Genomic DNA, 23,959 nt, shown 5'->3' with positions numbered 1-23,959 from the left:
TTATACATGCTCTTGTTCCTCGTACACCTTATTCACCCATGTGGTGAATTTCAGTGCATGTGTAACACATCTGTACTTGAGTATTGACAGTAAAATCTCATCATTACTCTCAACTTCAAATAAACAAACCCCCCCCCCCCCCCATGTCGAGAACATCTACAGGAAACTCTGCCCTCGGCCAGCAGCAGCAATCATCAAGGATCCACATCACCCAGCACACATTCTGTTCTCGCTGCTACCATCAGGAAAGAGGTATCAGTGCCGCAAGACCCACACCACCAGGTTCTGGAACAGCTGCTACCCCTCCACCATCAGACTCCTCAACCACAAACTCAATCAGGGGCTCATTTAAGGACTCTTACTTGTGCACTTTATTGATCTTTTTATGATCTCTGCATTGCACAGTTTGTTTCCATTCATTATCTGTTTACAGTTCTTTATTTGTTTACTTGTGGACCGGTGTCACAGTTGGCATAGCAGTTAGTGCAACGCCTTCACAGCACCAGTGATTGGGACCAGACTGGGATTCGAATCCTGCACTCTCTGTAAGGAGCTTGTACGTTCCGCCTGTGTCAACATGGGTTTTCTCCAGGGGCTCCAGTTTCCTCCTACTGTTCAAAACGTACCGGGGCTATAGGTTAATGGAGTGTAAATTGGGCGGCATGGACTCGTGGGCTGCAATGGCCTGTTACCGTGCTGTATGTCTAAATTTTTGCATTACCAACAAGGAGCATTCTGACTCGCCTGCAGTAAAAGAGAATCTCAGGGCTGTATGTGATATCATGTATGCACTCTGGCAATAAATCTGAATCTTTAGGGAGAAGGGAGCTAATTCACACTTCAAAATTTTCATAAATAACAAAGCCAATCTTCAAGAAAATGCTTCATTCTGTGGGTCCCAGTCTGGAATATTTCCTTCATATGGCTTCCTTTCCCCAGTCTATATTAATCTCTCAGCCCAATAGAGTTAGCAGCAGAAGATCTAATCATTACTTACGATCCTCCGCGCTGTGCTTCTGGCAGATCAGGCGAATCGAGGCACAAACCTGTAACATTGAGAGAGGTTGTTTGCATTTATACCTTCAGTGGTTGTAACATAAATGAAAACTCAGATCAATCACAGGATAGTCGTATGGCAGACTGGAAAGCAATGACTTTTTGTCATGCCAGCGACTGAGGATTTATTTACACATACAAAGTCTGATATTGAACACATGTAATGCACCATCTTACATGTTAAACTGGAGGACTGCTTGTGGTATTGCCTACTGTGAATTTCAATTTGGGATGTAGAGGATCCCCACAGGGGGACCAGAGCACATCTATAGAGAAGCTAGTTAGCAACAAATTTCTTCAACTTCAACAAAAGAAATTTTGATTTTTTTTTTCTAGGAAACGAGTAACCTAAATTCTGTTCACTCTAGCCACATAAAAGGGCAGAAATACATCTTGATACAAGTAGTCTTTATTTTATTTATATTCAGAATTGACAAATAAAACACACATCCCATCTCTGTGAACAGTCATTTAATGCTCTTGTTGCGTTGATTTTGAAAGAACAGGGTAATCAATGGAATCCAAATAAATATTTCACAAAAATCAAGCAGATTGAAGTGCTGTTTCTCTCTCCACAGGCTTTGTCAGACCTGTTGAGCACTGAGATTTCTGATTTTATTTAAAATACATGCTTTTGGCCCAAGGAAAGCTGAGCTGCAGCACAGAAAATAATAGATGTTTTAATGCAAGTGTTACCTCTGCACACATTCTCTGGAGAGGTCGATGCTTCACCCCCATTACTCAGATTTGACAAGTCGAGGCAACGTTTAGGAGTCTCACTGAAAGAAAATTAAAGTAGCTTGGCCATGAAAAATACATTCAGTGTTTAAACTGCCCCTGCCAACTTTACTATCAAAAGGTGGCCACGTACATTCAGCCATTTTGACACAGAATATTATGGCACAATGGAAGATTCAAATTCTGCCACTTTGTAAAGGAGCATTGTTTTGCAGTTAATAGATCCCCAACATTTTTTTTCATGTGCAGAGATTCAGGAAGATAACACTTGAATGGACTCTGTAGTTTCAATTATAATTACATCCAGCTTCAAAGTGTGTTAGTATTTGTACACACCATTTTTTTTTCTAAATTTTACACCTAATTTTAAACCAGACTGAGAATTTCAAGTCAAGTGGAAAAATTTAAACAGAACTGTCAAGGCAGAAATGGTTCAAATCAAGGAAGTTCTCTCCAACTCCCCATAAATCCTAATTACAGCCATCCAAATTTGACCTAAAGTCCATCTGCTTGCACCACTTATGGAAAATAAAAGCACAGCACTTAGATTCTGGCCAATGGAAAACTAAAGCACTGCTTCACATTCTCTGTCTTCACTCTCTTCGTCAAGAAATATTGATGCTTCTCGTTCACCTTTTACTGAATAAGTTCTAATGAGAACTTTCTAACTGCAGATGTTACAGCCCCATGCAAAATTACCGTATGCACATTCCAATGATACCATCTGCTGTACCCCTGTTCCCTGACACCAACTGAATGAATCCCCTGTGTCACTCTTCAGACTGTTATCAATGCTTTATTTCACCTTTAAAATGCTGCAGCCTCTTTTTGTCGACTATTCCTCTCGGCTACTCTCCAAAACTGGTTCTCATATTTTATCTTTGTCAGCCAATCACTTTCCCTCAACTTGAATGCTGTAAGTCCATCTGCAATAATAACCCATCGCTTGCATCTCTCATGTCCCAGTGTACCCTAAACTTGAACGAGTCCGAAAAAAACAATATTGAAGAGATGTTGCTTTTTAGATCAGGAATTCACGAAAATTGACAGCTTCTTCAAATACAAGAGGTGACATCTTTGCAATCATGCCTCGTATTCATTGTCACCACCAGTGCTGCTTTAGACATATAGCACTGTAACAGGCCATTTCAGCCCACAAGTCCATGCCGCCCAATTTACACTCCATTAATCAACACCTCCGGTACATTTTTGAATGGTAGGAGGAAACCGGAGCCCCCGGAGAAAACCCACGCAGACACTGAGAGAACGTACAAAGTCCTTACAGACAGCTCAGGATTTGAACCCCGATTGCTGGTGTTGTAAATGCTGTGCCCTTTTTTAGGGTAATGAATGTAATTTTTTTTTTTTTTTTTTTAAAAACATTAGAAACAAGATAAACAATCCCTCACTGTTGGACCCAGAAATAACAGTTGGATATTTTTGAACCTCATTTCATCAAATGTCCTCAGTTTCAGGAAACATCTTTAAAAATATTAATTAAGGTTTAATGTTTTTAGTTATTTCTTTAGGAGGAGGATTTATTTGTTAACTGCAGGGAGTTCCATCTTCAGTATTAATATTAAAATATCCAGTTTCTCTTTGGCCTTGGGTTAGTATCCATCCTTACCAGCTATATTCTAAACAGAGCTCCATCCAAAGAACAGTTATGAAATAGACAGAGAGAACACAGTTGGCCAGGGTTCCACACCAAACAAACCAGCCACCCACCCTCCCTGCTCCAACTTGGAAGAGCTGCAATATTCATTTTATTGTGTTATCTGGGCACCCACAAAACCATAGTGGGAGCAAGTCATCCCTCATCTCCAGGCATTTGTTCCCAGAGCAGATGCACCAAACGACTGCATGGGTCAATGGCAAAAAGCTTTTGGTCAGCATCAGTCATCAAATCTAATATACTCTGGCACCATAACAAATGCCTTTCCAACTCATTGGATACAAGCCAAACCTCTGCAACCAATGGGAAGTGAAGAATATTAAAAAAAATGGGGCAGAAACGAGGCAAGTGTGCAGAAATATCAAAAGGCACGTCAAGGAGAGTAAAACAATGAAACAGATAGAATTCCACAGGTAGAATAGGGAGATCTTCCAAATAGGGCAGTGCGGGGAGGGGTGAGGGGGGCCAGCACGGTGGAGGGACCAGGGGGTGGGGTCCAATATGGGGAAGGGAAGGATGGCTGGTGTGGGGAGGGGAGGGGGCCCACAGCTTCTGAGAGGGTGGCTGGCATGGGGGAGGGGGCATGTGGAGGGGCAGCACTAATCCACCAGTGTCTGTATGGAGTATGTATTCTGCGTGGGATTTTCCCCCGGGGTTGTAGGCTAATGGGTGTATTTGGGCAGCAGAGGTTCGTGGACCACAAGGACCATGCTAGATCTCCAAATTAAAATTTAAAAAAATTAAATTCTATTCGTATGACAATAAATCAAGTCTATCAATCAGGAGAATTTAAATCTATTTATTTATTTATTTATTTTAAGAGACAGAGGAGGAAACCAGGTACAGGAATAGCCAACATTTTTAAAAAAAAGATTGTCAGTAGTTCTACAGAGATTCAAAACACAAGGAATCTGATCAACCTACCAAGTGCCATAACTCCCTTGCCCACTTCAGTGACAGTTTTCCAAGGCAACTATTGTCAGCTGAGAACTGCTGAATCTTCCTCTTCAATACTCCATTGAGTGTTTCACTAACATGAGCAGCTCTGGCAGGGTGAGTTTCATAACCATGACCCAATAGGAAAGGTTGCAGAAAGTTCTTAGCAATGTCTGAAAAATCTCTCAGATGGCTGCAAAAAGAATTTTGAAGCTCATTCCCCAAGATTTTCATGACCCCAATGAACTGCAAGAAAAGGAGGTTTTCTCTCTGCCTTCCACCTCATCCTGGCTTATTGAAACATTATGGAGGAGTGAGATAAAATCCCCCCACTGTATCCAGTTGCGAAAGGGCAGGAAAAGTACCCTGTTGCCCCAGCTGCTTACCCATCGCAGAAGCTGAGATTGCTCACGTTGAGGGAATGATTCTGCAGAGGCTCAGGGGAGAAGGACATTGATGAGTTGCTGTCCTGGATTACAGAGAGCAACTTCCTGCTATTCAGCCGGTAGCTCGGACAGAAGTCAGGACTGAGCGCCATGGGAACAGCTTCACTCTCATCCATCGCTGCAGGACAGTTGGCAAACATCTGGAATGAGGAAAAGTGGGTGGATATTTCACTTGAAATTGAAAGCTCATGCAGGTTTGCTATCACACAGAAAAGGGTGACCCTGTACATAGAGCAAAATACAAAACAGAAATTTAGTGATGAATTAACTGTTCTCCTGCAATGAAGTGCGTCCTCTCAAACCTTCCAGAGATGTGGCCATTGCCATCAACTGGATTATAGTTTAACATGCCCCAATAACAATAAGATAATTCTCCACTCTACAGGGCAGAGTCAATGTGAACAACTGAATCAGATGTAATTGCTGAGTGGTTTTGACTTTGCTTGCAGCTTCCTCCCTATATCCCCAGAACCACCCAATTATTGCATGAAAAGTAGACACCTGCACATGTCTCCTGCTGTGCTGCCCAAAAAGTACAGGCCAAGCATTCAGCACAGGAAAGGAGTAAAAAGAGCCCTGGTTACCACCAACCAGTTGGTCTCTTTCCCAGGACACAAGCTGGGATTGGTGTCAACCAAGCATCAGAAAGGTGCAAGTGTGGGTGAGTAATTTAGACAGGCCACAATCAGATGGCAATCGTCATTCCCATTCCTGGCCCCAGTCAGTATACTTTATGCTGGTACCTTCTCATTCACTGCTCTGGAGATGGATCACTTCTGGCAGCTGTTACCACATCGAAAGTACTCCACTTGTGGAATAAAATGATAACAATGATAATGAGTTCATTGTCATACATGAAAGTACACAAGTACTGAAGTCCTTAATTGCTGTAGCCAAACAGCTACACTGTAAAGGAGAAACAGAATAGTGTGTGGTAAATTACTATACAGAAAGAGATAATGGATAGGAAAATCACACTTTAACTCGCTTCATAATGTGAAGCGAGGTCACCATCTGTATCCAACGACTGTCAAATGTTTTCACTCTTCAAGCATTGCATGAGCTGTGGAATTTGGCAGCTGGCTCTCTTCAATCCAGCCACTGGAACTTGCTCAATGACAATTAGGCAGTTTCAAAAAAAATATGGAAAAGTGCTGCTGTCGTAATGATGGCCTCAGGTTTTCAGTCACAAGGCTTACAAAATTGAGCAGGGATTTTTTTTAAATAAAAACAGTAAAATAAAACAAAAGTTCACCACTGTGTTAATAAGAACATTATTTTGACAATTCAGTGAGTAAATAAGATTTAGTTTGCAAACAAATGAGAGAAATGCTGAAGATAATTGCCACTTGATGGATATGGCAGTGTAATGATTTGCCAGATAAAAGTTGCCCAGGGGAAATGAAACAGCCAAGTGGCTGCAGAACCTTCACTGGAAAATAAAGTGTGAACTGCACGCTTGGCGTAGCGGTTACGGTGCCAGTGACCGGAACCAGGCTTCGAATCCCCACTGTCCTTGATGAGTTTGCACGTTCTCCCCGTATCTGCGAGAGTTTTCCCCGGGGGCCCCAGTTTCCTCCCACCATTTTAAATGTAGGTTAATTGGGTGTAATTGGGCAGCATGGGCTCGTGGGTCGAAATAGACCTTCACCATGCTGCATGTCTAAATTTAAAATTGAAAAATTTAAATCCTGGGCATCGTATAGCACAAGCATCACAGAATCCCAGCAGGATGTACTCTGATCACAGGAACAAAGGACAAAACAGAAACATATTGGCCAGCTGTATTTACCGCTGACTATTCAGTAAATCTACTCTTAACATTGGTAGAAACTTTGGAAAGCCAGTGTCATTCTCAAGACACAGGGAATACCATCACTAAGTTCCCCTCAAATCATTTCAACACCATTATTTATCATTGTTGCATCAAATTCCAGGATCCTCGCCAAGTGGCACCATGGTACATTACTACAATATAGATTGCAACCATTCACCCATTAAAAATAAAAAGTCAAAACACAATACTGGAGAAACTCAGCTGGTTAAACAGTGTACTTTATGTAGCAAAGATAAAGATACATAACCGATGTTTCAAGGCTGAAATATTGGTTATGTATTGTTATCTTTGCTGCATAAAGTACACTGTTTGACCAGCTGAGTTTCTCCAGCATTTGATCACAGCACCTGCAGACTTTCATGTTTTACTACCCATTAGAAATGATCTCTCTCAGCATTCCCTACATCCCATATATGCATTTGGAAAGAAAAGGCAGGCTCATTTTGCAATGTGTGACAAGTACACACTGCTGCTCTGACAGCTGTGGTAACCCAGTTAAACACAAAAACTCCAGCTGTATGAGAGACACATCCTGCAAAATCAATCAGTAAAAACATTTAAAATGTAATAAAAGAAAATAATATCATCATCACATGCTTCCTTACCTCTTAGAAACTGGTGAATTTAGTTTAAAAGATTATTAGCTGGAAGATCCTCCACAGACATGGATAGATCAAGGCTGCAACTGATCACATAAATAGTTTATGTCCTCCAAACTTCAGGACTCTGCGAATTGGCACAAACAGGGCTTTTCTATATAAGACTACAACCATATAGTAAAGGCGACCACATCCAACACCAGGCTCAAGGGAAATTCTTCCACTCATACCATCAATCCAAATGAAAATATTTAATTTGCTTCCTCCCAAATCTCACTGCAGAAAGTTTAGTCTATACTTTCTCTCTCATCAATGGAACCCGCAGTCAAAAAATGCTGGAGAAACTCAGTAGAACATCCAGCATCTGCAGATTTTCTTATACAGTTTCTTTTTTTTTTAACGTTCTTTCCCAACCCATCTGCCAGTAAGCCCTTTATTGCTTCACGCAGGCCTAGAGAAAAGGGGAATCAAATCCTAACTCCCAGCCGGACTGCTTTAATTCAAATCTAATCCCCTTCCCTTCCCAGCACTAACTCCTAGCAATCCAGGTTATTTCGGTCACACACCTCAATTCCCAATAAAACGGATCTCGTATCTTCCCCTCTTTCTAACGCTTAACAAACATCGTCTCCCTCTTCCTTCCAGAACCCCTCTCTAACTCATAGAAAACAGGATCTCGTCTCCCGCGCTCGCTCTTGCTCCCGAAGAGGGGTCTATTTATGCTTTTCTTTCCAAACTGACAGTAAATAAGATTTCATTCTAACACCAAATATACACCCCTCTCCCCACTTCCCCCCAACTCAAGAGGACACAGAGCCCACCCTCGCTTTCTCCCCCAGGTCGATCTGCAGCCCCCACTCTCGCCCAGAATCCCTTCCCTTCCCTTCCCTTGCCTTGAACTCGGTGGCCTGGATCCTAACCCGTGCCCAGACCACCGTCCCACTCACAAGCCACCCCCTTCTTCCGGCTTCGAGTGGATTTTAAATCTACCTCGGGGACGTCGCTCGCCATTGGAACCAAATGTTGCCTTTGCTTTCTGAAGCGCCCAATCGTAGCCCGCGGCGTGGTTGCGTCACGGAGGCGGGAGCCACCTCCTTTGGTGGCCTCACCGATTGGCCTATTCGCATCGCGGACCTCGTGATTGGAGCGGACATGTGTGTGTCAATCAAACTTCTGACTTCTAAACGGGTGTGTGGTTGGGGTGGGTGGGGGTTGCAGTTTGGTGGCTGCTCCAGCCATCATCTCTGGCTCCAGTGTCTGCTGATATATCCTTTACCAAAGAGCTTGTGCAATTGATAGAATGGTGGGGAAGGCCAGAATCACATCAGCAGTGAATGAAGCAAGGACTTGGGCAGATATTTTCTGCAGAAGTTTCAGAGCAGAGTGTTTATAGTGCAACTTGTGTACACATCTCTCACCCAGGTTTGCCATAGCATCAGCTCATTTATTTTTCTGGGATCTTTAAGATGTGGAGTGATGCAACACAGAAATAGACCCTTCAGGCAAACTTATCCATGTTACCTACTAGTCCCACTGACCATATCCCTCCAATCCTTTCCTATGCCTGTTTAAAATGTATTTTAACTGCTGTAATTACCATAAGATGTAGGAACAGATATATACCATTTATCCCATTGAGACCATGCCACCCTTTGAATCAAGGGTCTCAACCCCATTCTCCTGCCTTCTCCCCATAACCTTTGATAGCCTTACAAATCAAGAAACTTTCAACCTCTGCTTTAAATATACCAAATGACTTGGCCTTCACAGCTCTCTGTAGCAATGAATTCCAAAGATACATCGCTCTCTGGCCGATGAAATTTCTGTTCTAAAGAAATGCTTTATTGTACCTGCATCATTCCACATACCTACTACCCTCTGAAAATGTTGCTCCACTGTATCTCCTTTACCTCTTTCCACTCTCACCCTTAACCTGCATCCTCTGGTTTTAGACAACCCTTCACTGAGAAAAAGACTGGTGCTATTTACCTTACCTATGTTCCTCATTTTATATACCTCTATTTGGTCACCCCTCAGTCTCCTTTGTTTAGGGGATATCCAGTCCCTCCTTATACACCAAACTTATGTAATGAACTTAAGAGCAGGATGAGGCTGCTTGGCACCTCAAACCCACCATTCAATGTGTCATGAATGATCTATGTCAACCATCACCTTCATTTCCCCAGAACAGAATTTCTTTAAAAATAACTGTCTCCTTCCTTGCTAAATACTCCCAATAATTTATCCTTGTGGGATAAAGAATGCTAGGCTTTCATTACCCTCTGCAAGAATATTTCAACATAATGATTATATGGGAGCTCTGGAAAAAATGGGGGTCTATTTGCTGTAATTGGATAGATTAGAAGGAGCCTGACAAAGTTTTGTACTACAAAGCTATTTGATTGAAGGGGACATAAGAAATTAGGATCAGGAATCACCAATTGAGCCTGCCCCACCATTCAATAAGATCACAGCGGAACTGTCCATGGACTCGGCTCTGTTCAGCCATCTGTTCCCCGTAACCATCTCGCTGCGGGAGAAGCAGTTCCTCCTCAGGTCTAGCTCATATCTACTACCCCAAATCTTGAGGCATGTCTCCTAATTAATTTGCTAATGAAAACAACCTCCCTACCTTAAATTTAAATTTTACATTTTTAAATGTCGATTTCCAGCAGGGTAACAGACCCTTCCGGCCCACAAGTCCATGCTGCCAATTGCATCTAATTAACCTTCAACTCCTGAATGTTTTTGAAGGGTGGGAGGAAAGTGGAGGAAACTCACGCAGATACGGAGAAAACACACAAACTCCTTACAGATAGCACGGGATTCAAACCCGGGTCGCTTGTGCTGTAACACCATCGCACAAACCACTACACTAACTATGCTGCTCTTCTCTCTTACCTATTCCTTTCATAATGTTACATGATTCAACAAAATACCCCTGTGGTGATATGTAATTACACCACTAGGTCACCAGGGTTCATCCCGGTGACCTTGTATATAAAGCAGTCCAGAGCTACAGTCTAGTCTTCCAGGTTTGTCTTGCAGAGAGACAAAACCTCTTAGTGTACATATTAGTTTATTAAAGCTGTCTTCTACTCTGTTGTGGTTATTGTCAGTACAACCCACCCCCTAAACTCCAATGAGAACAGTACCAAGCTACTCAATGTCTCCTCATAGCCTATCTCCCTATCCAGAAATCGCCTTTGCACCATCTCCAAGGTCAGTATATCCTGAATTCACACAGTTCTCCAGGTGCAGTGTCACCAGAACCCTGTACAGCTTCCACAGAAATAGGATGAAATTGCTTCAGAAAAGTCCAGTTGGACAATGGTGAAGAATATTCTGCCATCCTGGAGGAGAAGGTATGAGAGATTTCAGTGCAGAAAGAAGATAGGCTGTGGAAAATGAAACAAGCATCTCAGGGAAATGGCGAACCAATCTGCAGAGGATCACTGGACAGTCTTAGAGAGCATGAGAAGTGTAGGGATTGAGGAATATAAATTGGCAAAGGACAGGTGTGTTTTTGGGAAGAACAAAAAGTAACAGTAATTTTTAAAGGGAAAAGAAATAAAAGTGAAAAAAAAGGAGCAGGGGGAAGTGGTGTAATCAGTAATTCAAGACAGGAACTGGAATTTATGATATGAGTTTGTTAAAGTGCAACAGCTATTCCAGGCACCATCCAGACCAGAACTTTGTTTTCTGAAGTAGTTGGAAGATTGGGGAGTGATTGGGAGTGGCTTTCGGGAAAGAGAAGTGGAGACATAACTTATAACCTCTTCAAAGAAAACACAAGAACACTCAGAGCATTTTCATTCTCTGCAGCTGTAACAAAACATCAGCAAAAGTGATGGTAGGATTAAAGAGAAAGAAACTTAGGAAGATTCATCAAAGCTGAGAGGAATGATAGAGCCCCAGGATGTAATGGCTGAAAGTGCAATTACTATCAGGAGGAAAGGAACCAGCCATTTAGTACACCAGCCCAGGGTTCCGTGCATTGCAACGGTGGCTGACCCCACCTCAACATACAACTTCCATTATACCACTGAACAAAACCTTGAGCTGTTGTTATGGCAGTGGAACCTTTGTCAGGTGTTAAAATTGCAACAGAAATCAACCAACCCCAAAATTTCCCATCTTTCTGCAGGGGTTTCTTATAAATTTGGACAGCAGGCTATGCCGCCAAGGTAGGTAGGCCTAATTCAGTTATGCTTATCTACTGTGATAGACACCTGAAGTGTGACATTTAGATTGATCCTATTATTAAAATAGACATGCTGCCAAATGAATGAAAAATAGCACTTCCCATGCCCAAGAGGTGGTCTATCCAAATAAGGTGGCCCAAGAGGTGGTCTATCCAAAAAAGGTGGCCCAAGAGGTGGTCTATCCAAAAAAGGTGGCCCAAGAGGTGGTCTATCCAAAAAAGGTGGCCCAAGAGGTGGTCTATCCAAAAAAGGTGGCCCAAGAGGTGGTCTATCCAAAAAAGGTGGCCCAAGAGGTGGTCTATCCAAAAAAGGTGGCCCAAGAGGTGGTCTATCCAAGAAAGGTGGCTCAAGAGGTGGTCTATCCAAAAAGGGTGGCCCAAGAGGTGGTCTATCCAAAAAAGGTGAACCGAGGTGGTCTATCCAAAAAAGGTGAACCGAGGTGGTCTATCCAAAAAAGGTGGCCCAAGAGGTGGTCTATCCAAGAAAGGTGGCCCAAGAGGTGGTCTCTCCAAAAAGGGTGGCCCAAGAGGTGGTCTGTCCAAAAAAGGTGGTCCAAGAGGTGGTCTATCCAAGAAAGGTGGCCCAAGAGGTGGTCTATCCAAAAAAGGTGGCCCAAGAGGTGGTCTATCCAAAAAAGGTGGCCCAAGAGGTGGTCTATCCAAAAAAGGTGGCCAAAGAGGTGGTCTATCCAAGAAAGGTGGCTCAAGAGTTGGTCTATCCAAAAAGGGTGGCCCAAGAGGTGGTCTATTCAAAAAAGGTGGCCCAAGAGGTGGTCTATCCAAAAAGGGTGGCCCAAGAGGTGGTCTATCCAAAAAAGGCCAAAGAGGTGGTCTATCCAAGAAAGGTGGCTCAAGAGGTGGTCTATCCAAAAAGGGTGGCCCAAGAGGTGGTCTATCCAAAAAAGGTGGCCCAAGAGGTGGTCTATCCAAAAAGGGTGGCCCAAGAGGTGGTCTATCCAAAAAAGGTGGCCCAAGAGGTGGTCTATTCAAAAAAGGTGGCTCAAGAGGTGGTCTATCCAAAAAGGGTGGCCCAAGAGGTGGTCTATCCAAAAAAGGTGGCCAAAGAGGTGGTCTATCCAAGAAAGGTGGCTCAAGAGGTGGTCTATCCAAAAAAGGTGGCCCAAGAGGTGGTCTATCCAAAAAAGGTGGCCCAAGAGGTGGTCTATCCAAAAAGGGTGGCCCAAGAGGTGGTCTATCCAAAAAAGGTGGCCCAAGAGGTCGTCTATCCAAAAAAAGGTGGCCCAAGAGGTGGTCTATCCAAAAAAGCACCAATATATTTTGAATAAGAGACCAAGGAGAAACAAAAGTAAAACTAAAAAAAAAGTTTAAAGCAATTAGTTTAACATTGAGGGCAATCTGTTTAGAATAAGATAAGAAAGTTTAACATCGTTAAATGATTAAATAGTTTAAATTCTGAGCTAGTCATCAGTTGTCACAAGTCTGTAATGATTACATCAGAGGCTTTCCATTCGTGGTTTATTCTTTTCATGCAAGATTCCCTTCAGCGTGTGTGATTAGTTACCCTGCACAGGACCTAGGTCTGTGGAACTGGTACAAATCATCATCTTTATCAGAAGTAAGAAGAAAATAACTGATTTCCTTGTTAATCATCATCTAATCGTGTAATTCGCATGTTAGTGCCTCCCTGCAGTGTTTCCTAATCTTCCTCGACTATTTTGTTGATATTCCTACAGTAACTAATCTCATGTTTATTTTGAGGTTAAAAACTATAAATAAATTGGCCTGCATCTTCTTATTAGTCAGAGCAACTTTTGTGTTAATAACAAGACTTATCCAAAGTTGAAAACCTTTGGTTGCCATGGCTCCCAATTTAACATACTTCAAGTCCTTCCAAAACTTTTCTCCTTCCTTTTACCTAAAGTTTGTTTGGCATTACTTTCTGGTGACTTTGAAAATCAACAAACTACAAATGTTGGAGGATTGAAATTTAAAAAGGAAACACTCAGAGGACCAGGTAGCATCTGTGGAAAGAAAAAACAAATTGAGTGTTTCGGGATGAGGGCCCTTCATTAAAACTGCAATGATAAAACACGTGCATTTTAAGTTCCAGATCAGATAACGTTCCGAAGGAGGGTCATTTAACTCAATTTTTCCCCCACTGCTGCTATCTGACTTACTGAGTGTTTCCAGAATTCTGTTTTTATTTCCAAACCTTTCGCTTCTCTTCCATCCTCTGCTGTAAGATTTTGGTTTGTGACCAGTCTATTCATCATGGCTCTTTGCACAGGGATCTATTTTCCCCATCAAAACCTTTGAAGCACCATAAGTTTAACAAAATAAGAGCAATTCTTTTCATGGCTGTACCGTCTTCCACATTAATTCTTTTAGAAGAGCTCAGGTTGATTAATGCCTTTACCTGCCTTGATTGTTTTTCCTGCTAACTCTGTACTTTCATCTTTAAAAAAACTCCCATGCCATGATTTACTCTATTTACTCATTTTTATTCTCTCTTTTAGTCTTACTCATGTGTTAAAAGACTTGATCTCTCACCTTAGTTTGCCACGGTTAATGAAGATTGAGGTCTAAGTCTAATTTTCAGTTGAAGAACAATAGCTGGGGAAAAGGAATATTCCCATTGGCCGTTCAACTCTGAAATCCATCCCAAAATGATAGAATGAAAGTGTATGTTTATGAGATTTTCTTTATGACTTTCCCCAAGATGTTTTGATTCTTTCTACTTTAGAAGTTGGATATGTACACGGATGGGAAAGGAATGCAGGGTTACGACTTGAATTTAGTTATGGACTAGAAGGGCCTAGTTGGCCTGTTTCTATGCTGTTATATGGTTATTTATGGTTATATAGAAAAGTGGAAGAAAAATAGGGGCTTCAAGTCTGTTTTGGCATTCAATACAATTTTAGCCAATCCTCGTTGTCACATACTCTTTGGTGCATTTTGTGTCCAGAAGAATCTATATTTCTTTCTCAAACCAATTGCATATCGGTCTCCACAGCTTTCTGGGCCAGTGAAGCCCACAGGTTCTCCTTGTCTCATATATAAATGTCTTACTCAGTATCCTGAGGACCTGATCTGAAGTGTCAACCATTTTTTGCCTCTCTAGATGCTGCTTGTCCCAGAGAGGTCCTCCAGCAGTTTGTTATTTACTCCACAGTCCAGCATCTGCCAACCTTTGTGTCTCCACTCTTTGCTCTAGATCCCATTGCCAGAGTAGATCCATAAAACATTACAGTCAGAAACAGGCTCATTCGGCCCTTTTGCTCTTCATATACCTGTAAACTTCCTCCCCATACTCAGTTTGTCAAACTGAAATGGGCTGAAAAATGATAGATGGAATGTAATGCAGACAGATGTGAGGTGGTGCATTTTGGAAGGACATACAATTTCAGGACTTTGTGATTAAATAACTTTCCCTCTCATTCTTCTAAACTCTATTGATTACAGGCCTAGTTGAGTTTTTATGAGGACGTTACAAAGCTGGTTGATGAATTTAGAGCAGTGGATGTTGTCTGCATGGACCTTGGTAAGGCATTTAACAAGGTTCCTCTCGATAGGCTAACCCAGAAGGTACAGATACATGGGATCTAGTAAAAAGTTTGGATTCAGAGTTGGCTGGCCCATATTACACAGAAGGTAGTGGTGGAAGGGTGATATTCAGTCTGGAGGCCTGAGACCAGTGGTGTTCTGCAGTGATCGATGTTGGGATCCCTATTATTTGTGATTTATATAAATGACTGGATGAAAATGTAGGTTGATGGGTTAGTAAGTTTGCAGATGATACAAAGATTGGTGGATCTGGGGGCTGATGTATATCATGATGTAGATCAGTTAAAGATATGGGCAGTGAAAGAAACAGAGAAATAGGAGATGGCGTTTAAATCAGACAGATGTGAGGTGTTGCACTTCGGGAGGTCAAATGTAAGAGGAACATACACAGTTATTGGTAAGGTTCTTGATGAGCAGAAGGAGCTGGGGAGGTCCAGGCCCATATAGACTTAAAAGTGACCTCTCAAGTAGATAGGGTGGTAAAGAATTTGTATGGTATGTTTGGCTTCATTGGCAAGAAAAGGTCCCCATCCGCCCATATGAGCAAGATGCTCGCCCTTTCTTGCAAGAGCAAGAAAGTCATGTTGCAGCTTTATAAAACTTAGGTACACTTGAAATATTTGTGCTTCTTGGTGATATTTAATTTGAAAAGCCCCAATTACTAAACATAATCTGGGACTTAGTGCATTGATCCTGGATTGTGATTTTGCTTCTGGTTATTTTCTGAATATGACACACTGCATAGTAGCATTCAACATCAAGAAATGCACGAACAGGCACCAGATTTGTGAATTTCATTCACATACACAGACCAGTAACGCATGGGGAGGCCAAATCTGCACATCCCAACAATGAATAGCAGCACTGTGTCAGTGTCCCTTACATTAAAAATTCACATCTCACTTTGCTTCCCTGTCAGGCTCCCAACCTTCCCACCTGATTCCCCCAATCATACCACTGCATTTCAAATGTGGCACTTTACCCATCCTTGATTCCAATTTATCACTTCCCCCATCCTCAACAACCAAAGAGGAACTATACTCTCCCAATGTCATGCAACTCTTGAGTGTTGTCCCTCATGTGTTTTGCCCAATATTTGTGCATCGCATACCTTGCACAAAAACATTCATGACTAAGAGTTGTTTTTGCCACGATGCCAGAGCAAGCAGGAGGAAACCCTTGGAATGCATTGGGATGTGCAAGATTTGTTCTATTTTGTAATTTAAATTTAGACATACAGCACCACCACAGGCCATTTCGGCCCATGAGCCCATGTCACCCGATTTACCCCCAATTGGCCTATAAACTCCAGTATGTTTTGGACAGTGGGAGGAAACTGGGGAAAACCCTTGCAGACATGGGGAGAACATAGAAACTCCTTACAGACAGCGTGGGATTTGAACCCAAGGCCCAATCATTGGTGCTGTAAAGCTGTACCACTACACCAACTGTGCAGCTCTTGTATTTAATTTTGTTTTATAATTTAATTTAATGTATGCTGTTGTTTTTTTTACAAAATACCTGCTTGACTGTCTCAGGTAAGAATTTTGGTGCATATGTACATTGTACAATGTATACGACAATAAACCATGATTGAAAAGTGTACGGTTAATGTATCCTTCCTAGGTGCTTTCAATTGGTTAAAAAAAATGAGGATTAAAAGGTATCTCACTTAGTGGTACAATTTTTAAAAGGGTGCGACATGGAGTGACCTGTGATTTGAGAATCTAAGAATATGTCAACAAAGCGATTAAGACATCATGTGGAATCGTGGGCTTCATAAATATAGCAATTAGGGTCTGGTCCCAGCAGTCATTTCCTGGCACCATGGTTTAGAAAAGCTGCGGAAGCTTTAGGGAGCAGAACAGGTTGATTAAGATTTTCGATGCTTGGCTGAAATGACCGACTTCACCGGCTCTCAGCATATTAGAGTTCATCGATTTTCTCATTAGTTGTAAATCCCAATATTAACTTAATCACAATAAGATTAAGTGGGAAAAGACTAATAAAAGTACAAGTACATAATAACAGTGGTGAAGATGGTGAAGAAGAAGCGTCTACAGGACTGCTTTGAATCGGTGGACTGGAGCATATTCAAGAGCATCCTTAGTCCTGAATGAATGTGTAACAGGTGTCACCGATTTCACCAAGACCTGGGTGGAGAAGTGTGTGCCTATGTGCAAATACAGGGTGTTCCCCAGCCAGAAGCCTTGGAAGAATCAGAGAATTTGCAACCTGCTAAGGGTGAGAACAAGGGTGTTTAAGGGCGGGGATCAGGATCTTTACAAAGTGGCAATTCCGGAGGAAGCTAGAGACAGAGACAGATACACGCCAGCTATGGCAGGGAATGCAGGCTATTACAGCCTACAAAGCAAGGGTGAACACTATAGATGACTGTGATGCTTCACTACCCGACAAGCTGAACACCTTCTACACCCGCTTTAAGAAGGAGAACCCAACAGTGCCTACTAGAATCCCTGAAAAGGCTGAGGACCCTGTGATACCTGTTTCTGAGAGTGACGTCAGAACATTATTCAAGAGGATGAACCCTCACAAGGTCTCAAGCCATGATGGCGTACCTGGCAGGATACTAAAAATCTGCGCCAACCAACTAGCCAGAATGTTCAAGGACATTTTCAACCTCTCATGGTGGCAGTCAGAGGTTCCCACCTGCTTCACAAGGGCATCAATCAACCCAGTACCCAAGAAGAGCCTTGTGAGCTGCCTAAATGACTGCTGCCCAGTAGCACTAACCTACTGTGATGAAATGCTTTCAGAGGCTGGTCATGGCCTGAATTAACATGTACCTGAGCAAAGATCTGGACCCACTGCAATTCGCCTATCGTCACAATCGCCATATTGCTGGCTCTCCACTCAGCTCTGGATCACCTCGAAAACAGCAATTCATACATATGGCTGCTCTTCATAGACAACAGCTCGGCCTTCAACACCATTATTCCCTCAGTGCTGGTCAAGAAGCTTCAAACTCTAGGCATCTGTACCCCCTCCCCCCCCCCCATCGCAACTGGATCCTTGACTTACTCATCGGAAGACCACAGTCAGTACAAATTGTAAACAACATCTCCTCACTGACGATCAACACAGGTGCACTCCAAGGATGGGTGCTTAGCCCACAGCTCTACTCACTATACACCCAAAATTCCAATGCCATCTACAAGTTTGCAGATGACACCACAATTGTCAGCAGAATCACAAACGGTAAAAGATAAAGGTTCCATTTTTTGTCACTACATTTAGAATGTAACATACATGAAATTGTTGAACTTTTGTCTACTGTAAGGCAGACAGAGAATCGCCACTTTGACAAGCGCCTCTCACAGAAAACTACAGCTCCTGGTGTTCCTGGGTGGTCTCCCCTCCCAAGTACTGACCAGTCCTGAACCTGCTTAGCTTCTGAGATCAGAAAATCCCAGGCATATTCAGGCAATTAGGTGCTGTACAGGAGGGAGATAGATCAGCATGTTGAGTGGTGTTATATCAACAACCTTGTGCTCACCATCAGTAAAACCAAAGAGATGATTGTGGACTTCAAGAGGAAGTCAGGAGAACACGACACAGTCCACATCGAGGACTCAGTAGTGGAGAGGGTCAAGAATTTCAAATTCCTGGGTGTCAACATCTCTGAGGATCTGTCCTAGAGCTTCCACACTGATCCCATCACATTTCGCCAGTGGCTACACTTTGAGAGGTGCCTGAGGAGATTTGGTATGTCACTGAAGACTCTTGTAAACTTCTGGCTGGTTGCATCACTGGCTGGTACAGAGGTGCCAATGCTCAAGACAAGAATAAACTCCAGAGGGTTGGTAACTCGGCCTGCAACATCACAAGCACCAGACTTCACTCCATTGAGGATACCTACATGAGGCAGTGTCTTAAAAAAGTAGCCTCAATCCTCAAAGGTCCTATTGCCCAGGCCATGGCCTCTTCACTCTGATACCATTGGGGAAAAGGTACAAGAGCCTAAAGCACAAGGACAGCTTCTTCCCTGCTGCTATCAGATTCCTGAATAATCAATGAACCAAAGACACTGCCTTACTTCTCATGCACTATTATTTTTACATTTTTATAGTAATGTTGTAAAAAATGGTTATAATATGTATGTTTGAACTGCCGCAAAATACCGAATTTCATGACTTGTTCATGACAATAAATTCTGATTTGGATTCAGTATTGATTATTTCCTAAAATCTTTTAAACTGCCCAAATCAAAACCATGCCACATGGTAAAATAATTGAATTTCATGTCACATCTAACACCAAGGGTGAAGATGGTGAAATATGGTTGAGGGAGGCAGAGGAGTGCCTGCAGGATGAATCAGAAGATTCATACCCCACTGAGGGAGAGATCAAGGGCTTTCAAGGCTGATGATCCAGATCTCTAAAGTCCAGTACGACCTGCGGAAGGCTATCTCAGCAACAAATAAGCAATTCTGGGGAAACTAGAGGATTGCAGGCTAACTAGGATGAGACCCAGTACACAAGATGGCTGATAAATGTGACAATTGCACAGACCTGGCAGGGGCCACGACCTTCATCCTAGGTGACCATGTGCATGGCAGGAAATAATGAGCAACAATGGGAACCCTGCCCAATCTGAGGCTGGAGCTGCTGTGACGTCACTCCTGTCATCTGCACCAGGGAGAGAATATAAGCAGAGTTTCCAGAGCAATAAATCAGTCTTCGACTTCAATCTCTTGTGTGTGCGTTGTTCTTTCCGCCATTCGCGGTAGTGCGCATGCTACATTGGTGACCCTGGCAGGTCCAACTGGCAGTTGAACCAGAAGATGACGGATCAAGCGACTCTTCGTTGAAGCTGCCAACTCTCTGGGTGTCACAGCCACACATGTGGTTCAAACAGGCCGAGGCCCAGTTCCACCTCTGACAGATCACCACCAATAACACACATTACTACTGTGTGGTGAGCTCGCTCGACCAGGCCACCACAGAAAGGGTTGTTGATTTCCTGTGGCAGCTTCTGGAGCAAGGAAAATACTTGCCCTCAGGGAGCTATTAACCTTCAGCTCCGGGCTCTCATGGTGCGAGTGCACCACCCAATTATTTGGGGGACAGGTCCCCATCCGCCCATATGAGCGAGATGCTCACCCTTGCTGAGGAACACGGGCATTGCCTGCTCTTCGAGCAGATTTTCCTGGAATTCTGACTCTTGCTCACCGATGAGGACTTCAGTGACCTCAGGACGTTGCAGCCTGTGCGGATGTAACCTGGAGAGCGAAGAAGGAAAGCATCACCTCAGTGGAACAGGTCGCTAAACCATGCACACATCTGGCAACAAGGCCACAGCAAACACAGAGGCAAGTGAACCCCCTGACCCAATAATATTGCTACTATCACCAAATATTTGGTGCGGGGGCCCATTGATGTCGCCCACCCGCGTGTTTCAGGGAAACGCCATGGCCAACCGTTGTTGATGGCTGCAGCGATTGGCCAGCATGACAGCTGCCTCCATGTGTGGAACTCTCTGTCAGGAAGGCGCTTCCTCTTTGACACTGGCGCTGAAGTAAGAGTCCTTCCCCCCCCTCAGCCCACGACACCCGGAATGACAAACAGGCCCAACACTGCCCCCTCTGCTTAAGCAGCAACTGGCTCACGTGGATGTTCACGATTGCAGCAGTGGCACAACCGCTCCTGGGAGAAGACTCTGCGAGCCCACTGCCTGCTGGTGGACCTTAAAGGGTGGCGATTGGTGCACATCAGGACTTTTCAAACCACGCCCCTGGGGGAAGCCAAGTTAGCTGCCCCCCACCTTTACTCCATTACTTTGTCTGCCAATGCATTCATGAGGATCCTAGCAGAGTTCCCTCCGATCGTGGCGCCACAGTTTTTCTCCACTGAGCTGAAGGACAGGGTAGGGCTTACCACCCCCTCCCCCCCTCCGCTCCACACTAGGGCGTGTTGCCTTTCCCCCGAGAAGCTCACCGTCACCAAGGGGGTGTTTGTAAAGATGAAAGAGCTGGGGATAGTCCAGCGTTCCAACAGCTCCTGGGCCCCATCTCTGCACATGGTACCGAAGGCAGCAGGAGGGTGGAGGCCATGTGGTGACAATCGCCACCTCAATGAGGCCACCAAACCCGACAGATACCTGTGCCCCACATCCAAGACTTTACCACTAACTTACAAGGGGCATGGGTGTTTTCAAATGATGACCTCATCAGGGGCTATCACCAGACCCCAGTCCATCCTGATGGCATCCCTAAAACTGCCATCATTACCCCTTTTGGACTTTTTGAGTTGCTGAGAATGCCCTTTGGGCTAAGAACGCAGCCCAGACCTTCCAGAGGCTGATGGATGGGGTGGGGTGGGATCTCCCATTCGCGTTCATCTCAACACCAGCTGCAATTGCACAGATCACGTGGAGCGACTGTGAGCCCAGCTGCATGAATTTGGACTAACTATAAACCCTGCTAAGTGCCAGTTCAGGTTGGAAACTATTGACTTCTTGCGACATCAAATCAACAGGCACGGAAGGAAACCCCTGCCTGTAAAGGTAGAGGCATTTCGCCAAGCCCTGCACAGTGAAGGAGTTGCAAGAATTCACCAGTATGATTAACTTTTATCACCATTTCATACTGGCACCGGCTCAGATCATGCGTCCCCTTTTCACACTCATGGCAGAGAAAGGAAAAAAACATTACCTGGGACAATGAGGTGTTCCAAAAGTCCAAAGACACACTGGCTAACACTACCCTTCTGGTACACGCCAGGCCAAAGTTGACAACCGCTCTCACAGTAGACGTCTCCAGCACAGCGGTAGGGGATGTACTGGAACAATTCGTCTAAGGACAATGGCAGGCCCTGGCCTTTTTTAGCGGGCACTTCTGGCCACCCGAACTCAAATACAGCGGCTTTAACCAGGAGCTATTGGCCTTGTACCTGGCAGTCAGGCACTTCCATTTTTTTCTGGAAGGTACACTATTCAGGGCCTTCACCAACCATAAACTGCTAACTTTTGCTTTCCAAACAGTGTCGGACCTGTAGCAGTGACACCTCTCATACGTGTCTGAGTTCACCATCGACACCCAACATATCGCAGGTAAGAATAATGTGGTGGCTAATGCATTGACCTGCCCCGCAATCAAGTCCCTCCAGGCCTTGTCCCAGGGAACAGAGTCAAGGCACAACAGAATGGCCCTGAGATCCCGGCATACAGAACAGCAGTTTCCGGGCTCAGGTCAGAGAATGTCACCATCGGCTCTGGTAACCAGATGCTCTTCTGTGACATCTCCACCAGTAAACCCTGCCCCACTGTGCCATGGAGGCAGGAGCCTTTTGATGTGGTGGACAACCTGGCGGACCCAGCCATCAGAACTTCTGTCAGAATGGTGGCCAGTAGGTTCCTCTGGCACGGCCTCTGGGAACAGGTCTATCAGTGGGCCAAGACCTTCATGCTCTGCCAGACGTCCAAAATGCAGACACACATCAAGGCACCACCACCAGACTTTCGAGCCCCACGATGTAGGTTCAGCCACTTCCATATCAACATTGTAGGGCGTGACTGGTTTCCTGTGGGGTGAGATATCTCGTCACCATGATTCACCGTGCCACAAGGTGGACAGAGGTGGTCCCACTGGCTAACATAACCACTGAGACCAGTGCCAGGCATTAATTAACACCTGAGTGTCGAGGTTTGAGTCCAAGAGCATATGGTCTTCGATAGAGGTATAGTTCACTTCAGGACTCTGGGCAGCGGGTGGCCAAGTTGCTGGTATCCCAGCTCCACCACCATGGCTTACCACCCTCAGGCCAACGGGTTGATGGAGCAGTTCCACAGGCACCTAAAGGCGGCCTTGATGGCTCAGTTCAAGGGGCCAAACTGGGCAGACGAGCTACCCTGGGTCCTCCTGGGGATCCATACCATGTCTAAAGAACACCTCAGCAGCCAAGATGTAATATGGTGTGCCTTTGGTGATATCAGGGGAGTTCCATGGCCTCATTGATGAAGCTGAAGGAAAGATTGGGTACTCTAGCCCTTCTGCAGTCTCCACTGGACAGCAAGACCAAAGTCTACACCCCCAAAGATTTAGAGACCTGTGAGTACATTTTTGAACACCTCTGCAATGGCTGTACAAGGAGGCATATAAAGTAATTAGACAAAATGGGTCAACATGTGTGCTGGATATCAGTGGTAAGGAAAAGACTTCCACCATCATCCACCTCAAACCAGTATATCTAGACATTAGTCAACCGGTCTCCACTCAGCCCCCATGATGCAGAGGTAGGCAACTGAAAGCAGTGAACAGCGCTTCGATTGCCAGTTCTGTGGGGGAGGGGGGGTTCGTGTCGCGGCCCACTAACCGGGATGTGACCTGGAATACAACTTTGCCAATGAACACAGCGACCGCGCAGAACCTGCACAGGCCAACGACCCTCATCCCAGGAAACAACGAGCAATGGCAGGAACGCCATCTAATTCAAGGCCAGCGCTGCTGTGACGTCACTCCTGTCATCAGCAGTGAGGAGAGAATATGAGCAGAGCTGCCAGTGCAATAAATCACTCTTCGACTTCAACCACTTGTGTGTGTATCATTCTTTCCACTCTTCCTGTAGCGTGCACGCTACACAGGCCAAAGCATCCCACAAAGTGAGGGTGAACACCATTGATTACCAAATGAGTTGAACACTTTCTATGCCCGCTTTGTGAAGAAGAACTCAACAATTCCGACGAGAATGCCTGTAAAGGCTTTGGACCCTGACATATCAGTCTCTGAGGGCAACGTCAGAACACCAAACATGAGGGTGAGCCCTCACAAGGCTTCAAGCCCTGATGCCGTACCTGGCAGGGTATTGAAAATCTGTGCCAGAGTGTTCACCAACATTTTCAGTCTCTCACTGTTGCAGTCGGAGGTTCCCATCTGCTTTAAAAGGGCATCAGTCATCCCAGAAGAGCAGAGAAAGCTGTCTCAA

At 44.3% G+C, this 23,959-nt stretch overlaps 1 protein-coding gene across 8 annotated transcripts in view; it reads right to left on the bottom strand.

The window, feature by feature from the left end:
* Nucleotides 1–23,959, bottom strand: part of LOC138743660 (M-phase inducer phosphatase 1-B-like) — a 103,289-nt gene that overhangs the window by 39,181 nt on the left and 40,149 nt on the right. The window contains exons 1-5 of one of the 8 annotated variants that reach the window (XM_069899203.1): nucleotides 8,278–8,329; nucleotides 7,294–7,414; nucleotides 4,792–4,991; nucleotides 1,753–1,835; nucleotides 998–1,046 (exon numbers count right to left, since the gene is read on the bottom strand). In XM_069899203.1, the coding sequence (XP_069755304.1) occupies nucleotides 998–1,046; nucleotides 1,753–1,835; nucleotides 4,792–4,991 (332 nt within the window). In that variant the 5' untranslated portion in view covers nucleotides 7,294–7,414; nucleotides 8,278–8,329. Of the gene's footprint in view, nucleotides 1–997; nucleotides 1,047–1,752; nucleotides 1,836–4,791; nucleotides 4,992–7,293; nucleotides 8,069–8,277; nucleotides 8,347–19,549; nucleotides 19,594–20,140; nucleotides 20,260–23,959 lie in introns of those variants that run through there. The other 7 variants (XM_069899204.1, XM_069899205.1, XM_069899207.1 and 4 more) reach the window with 7 other exon arrangements.

The sequence above is a fragment of the Narcine bancroftii genome, chromosome 9 (assembly GCF_036971445.1).
Source record: "Narcine bancroftii isolate sNarBan1 chromosome 9, sNarBan1.hap1, whole genome shotgun sequence".
Taxonomy (NCBI): Eukaryota; Metazoa; Chordata; class Chondrichthyes; order Torpediniformes; family Narcinidae; genus Narcine; species Narcine bancroftii.
The sequence above is the reverse complement of the archived record's forward strand: the minus strand, read 5'-3'. Positions and strand labels throughout refer to the sequence as shown.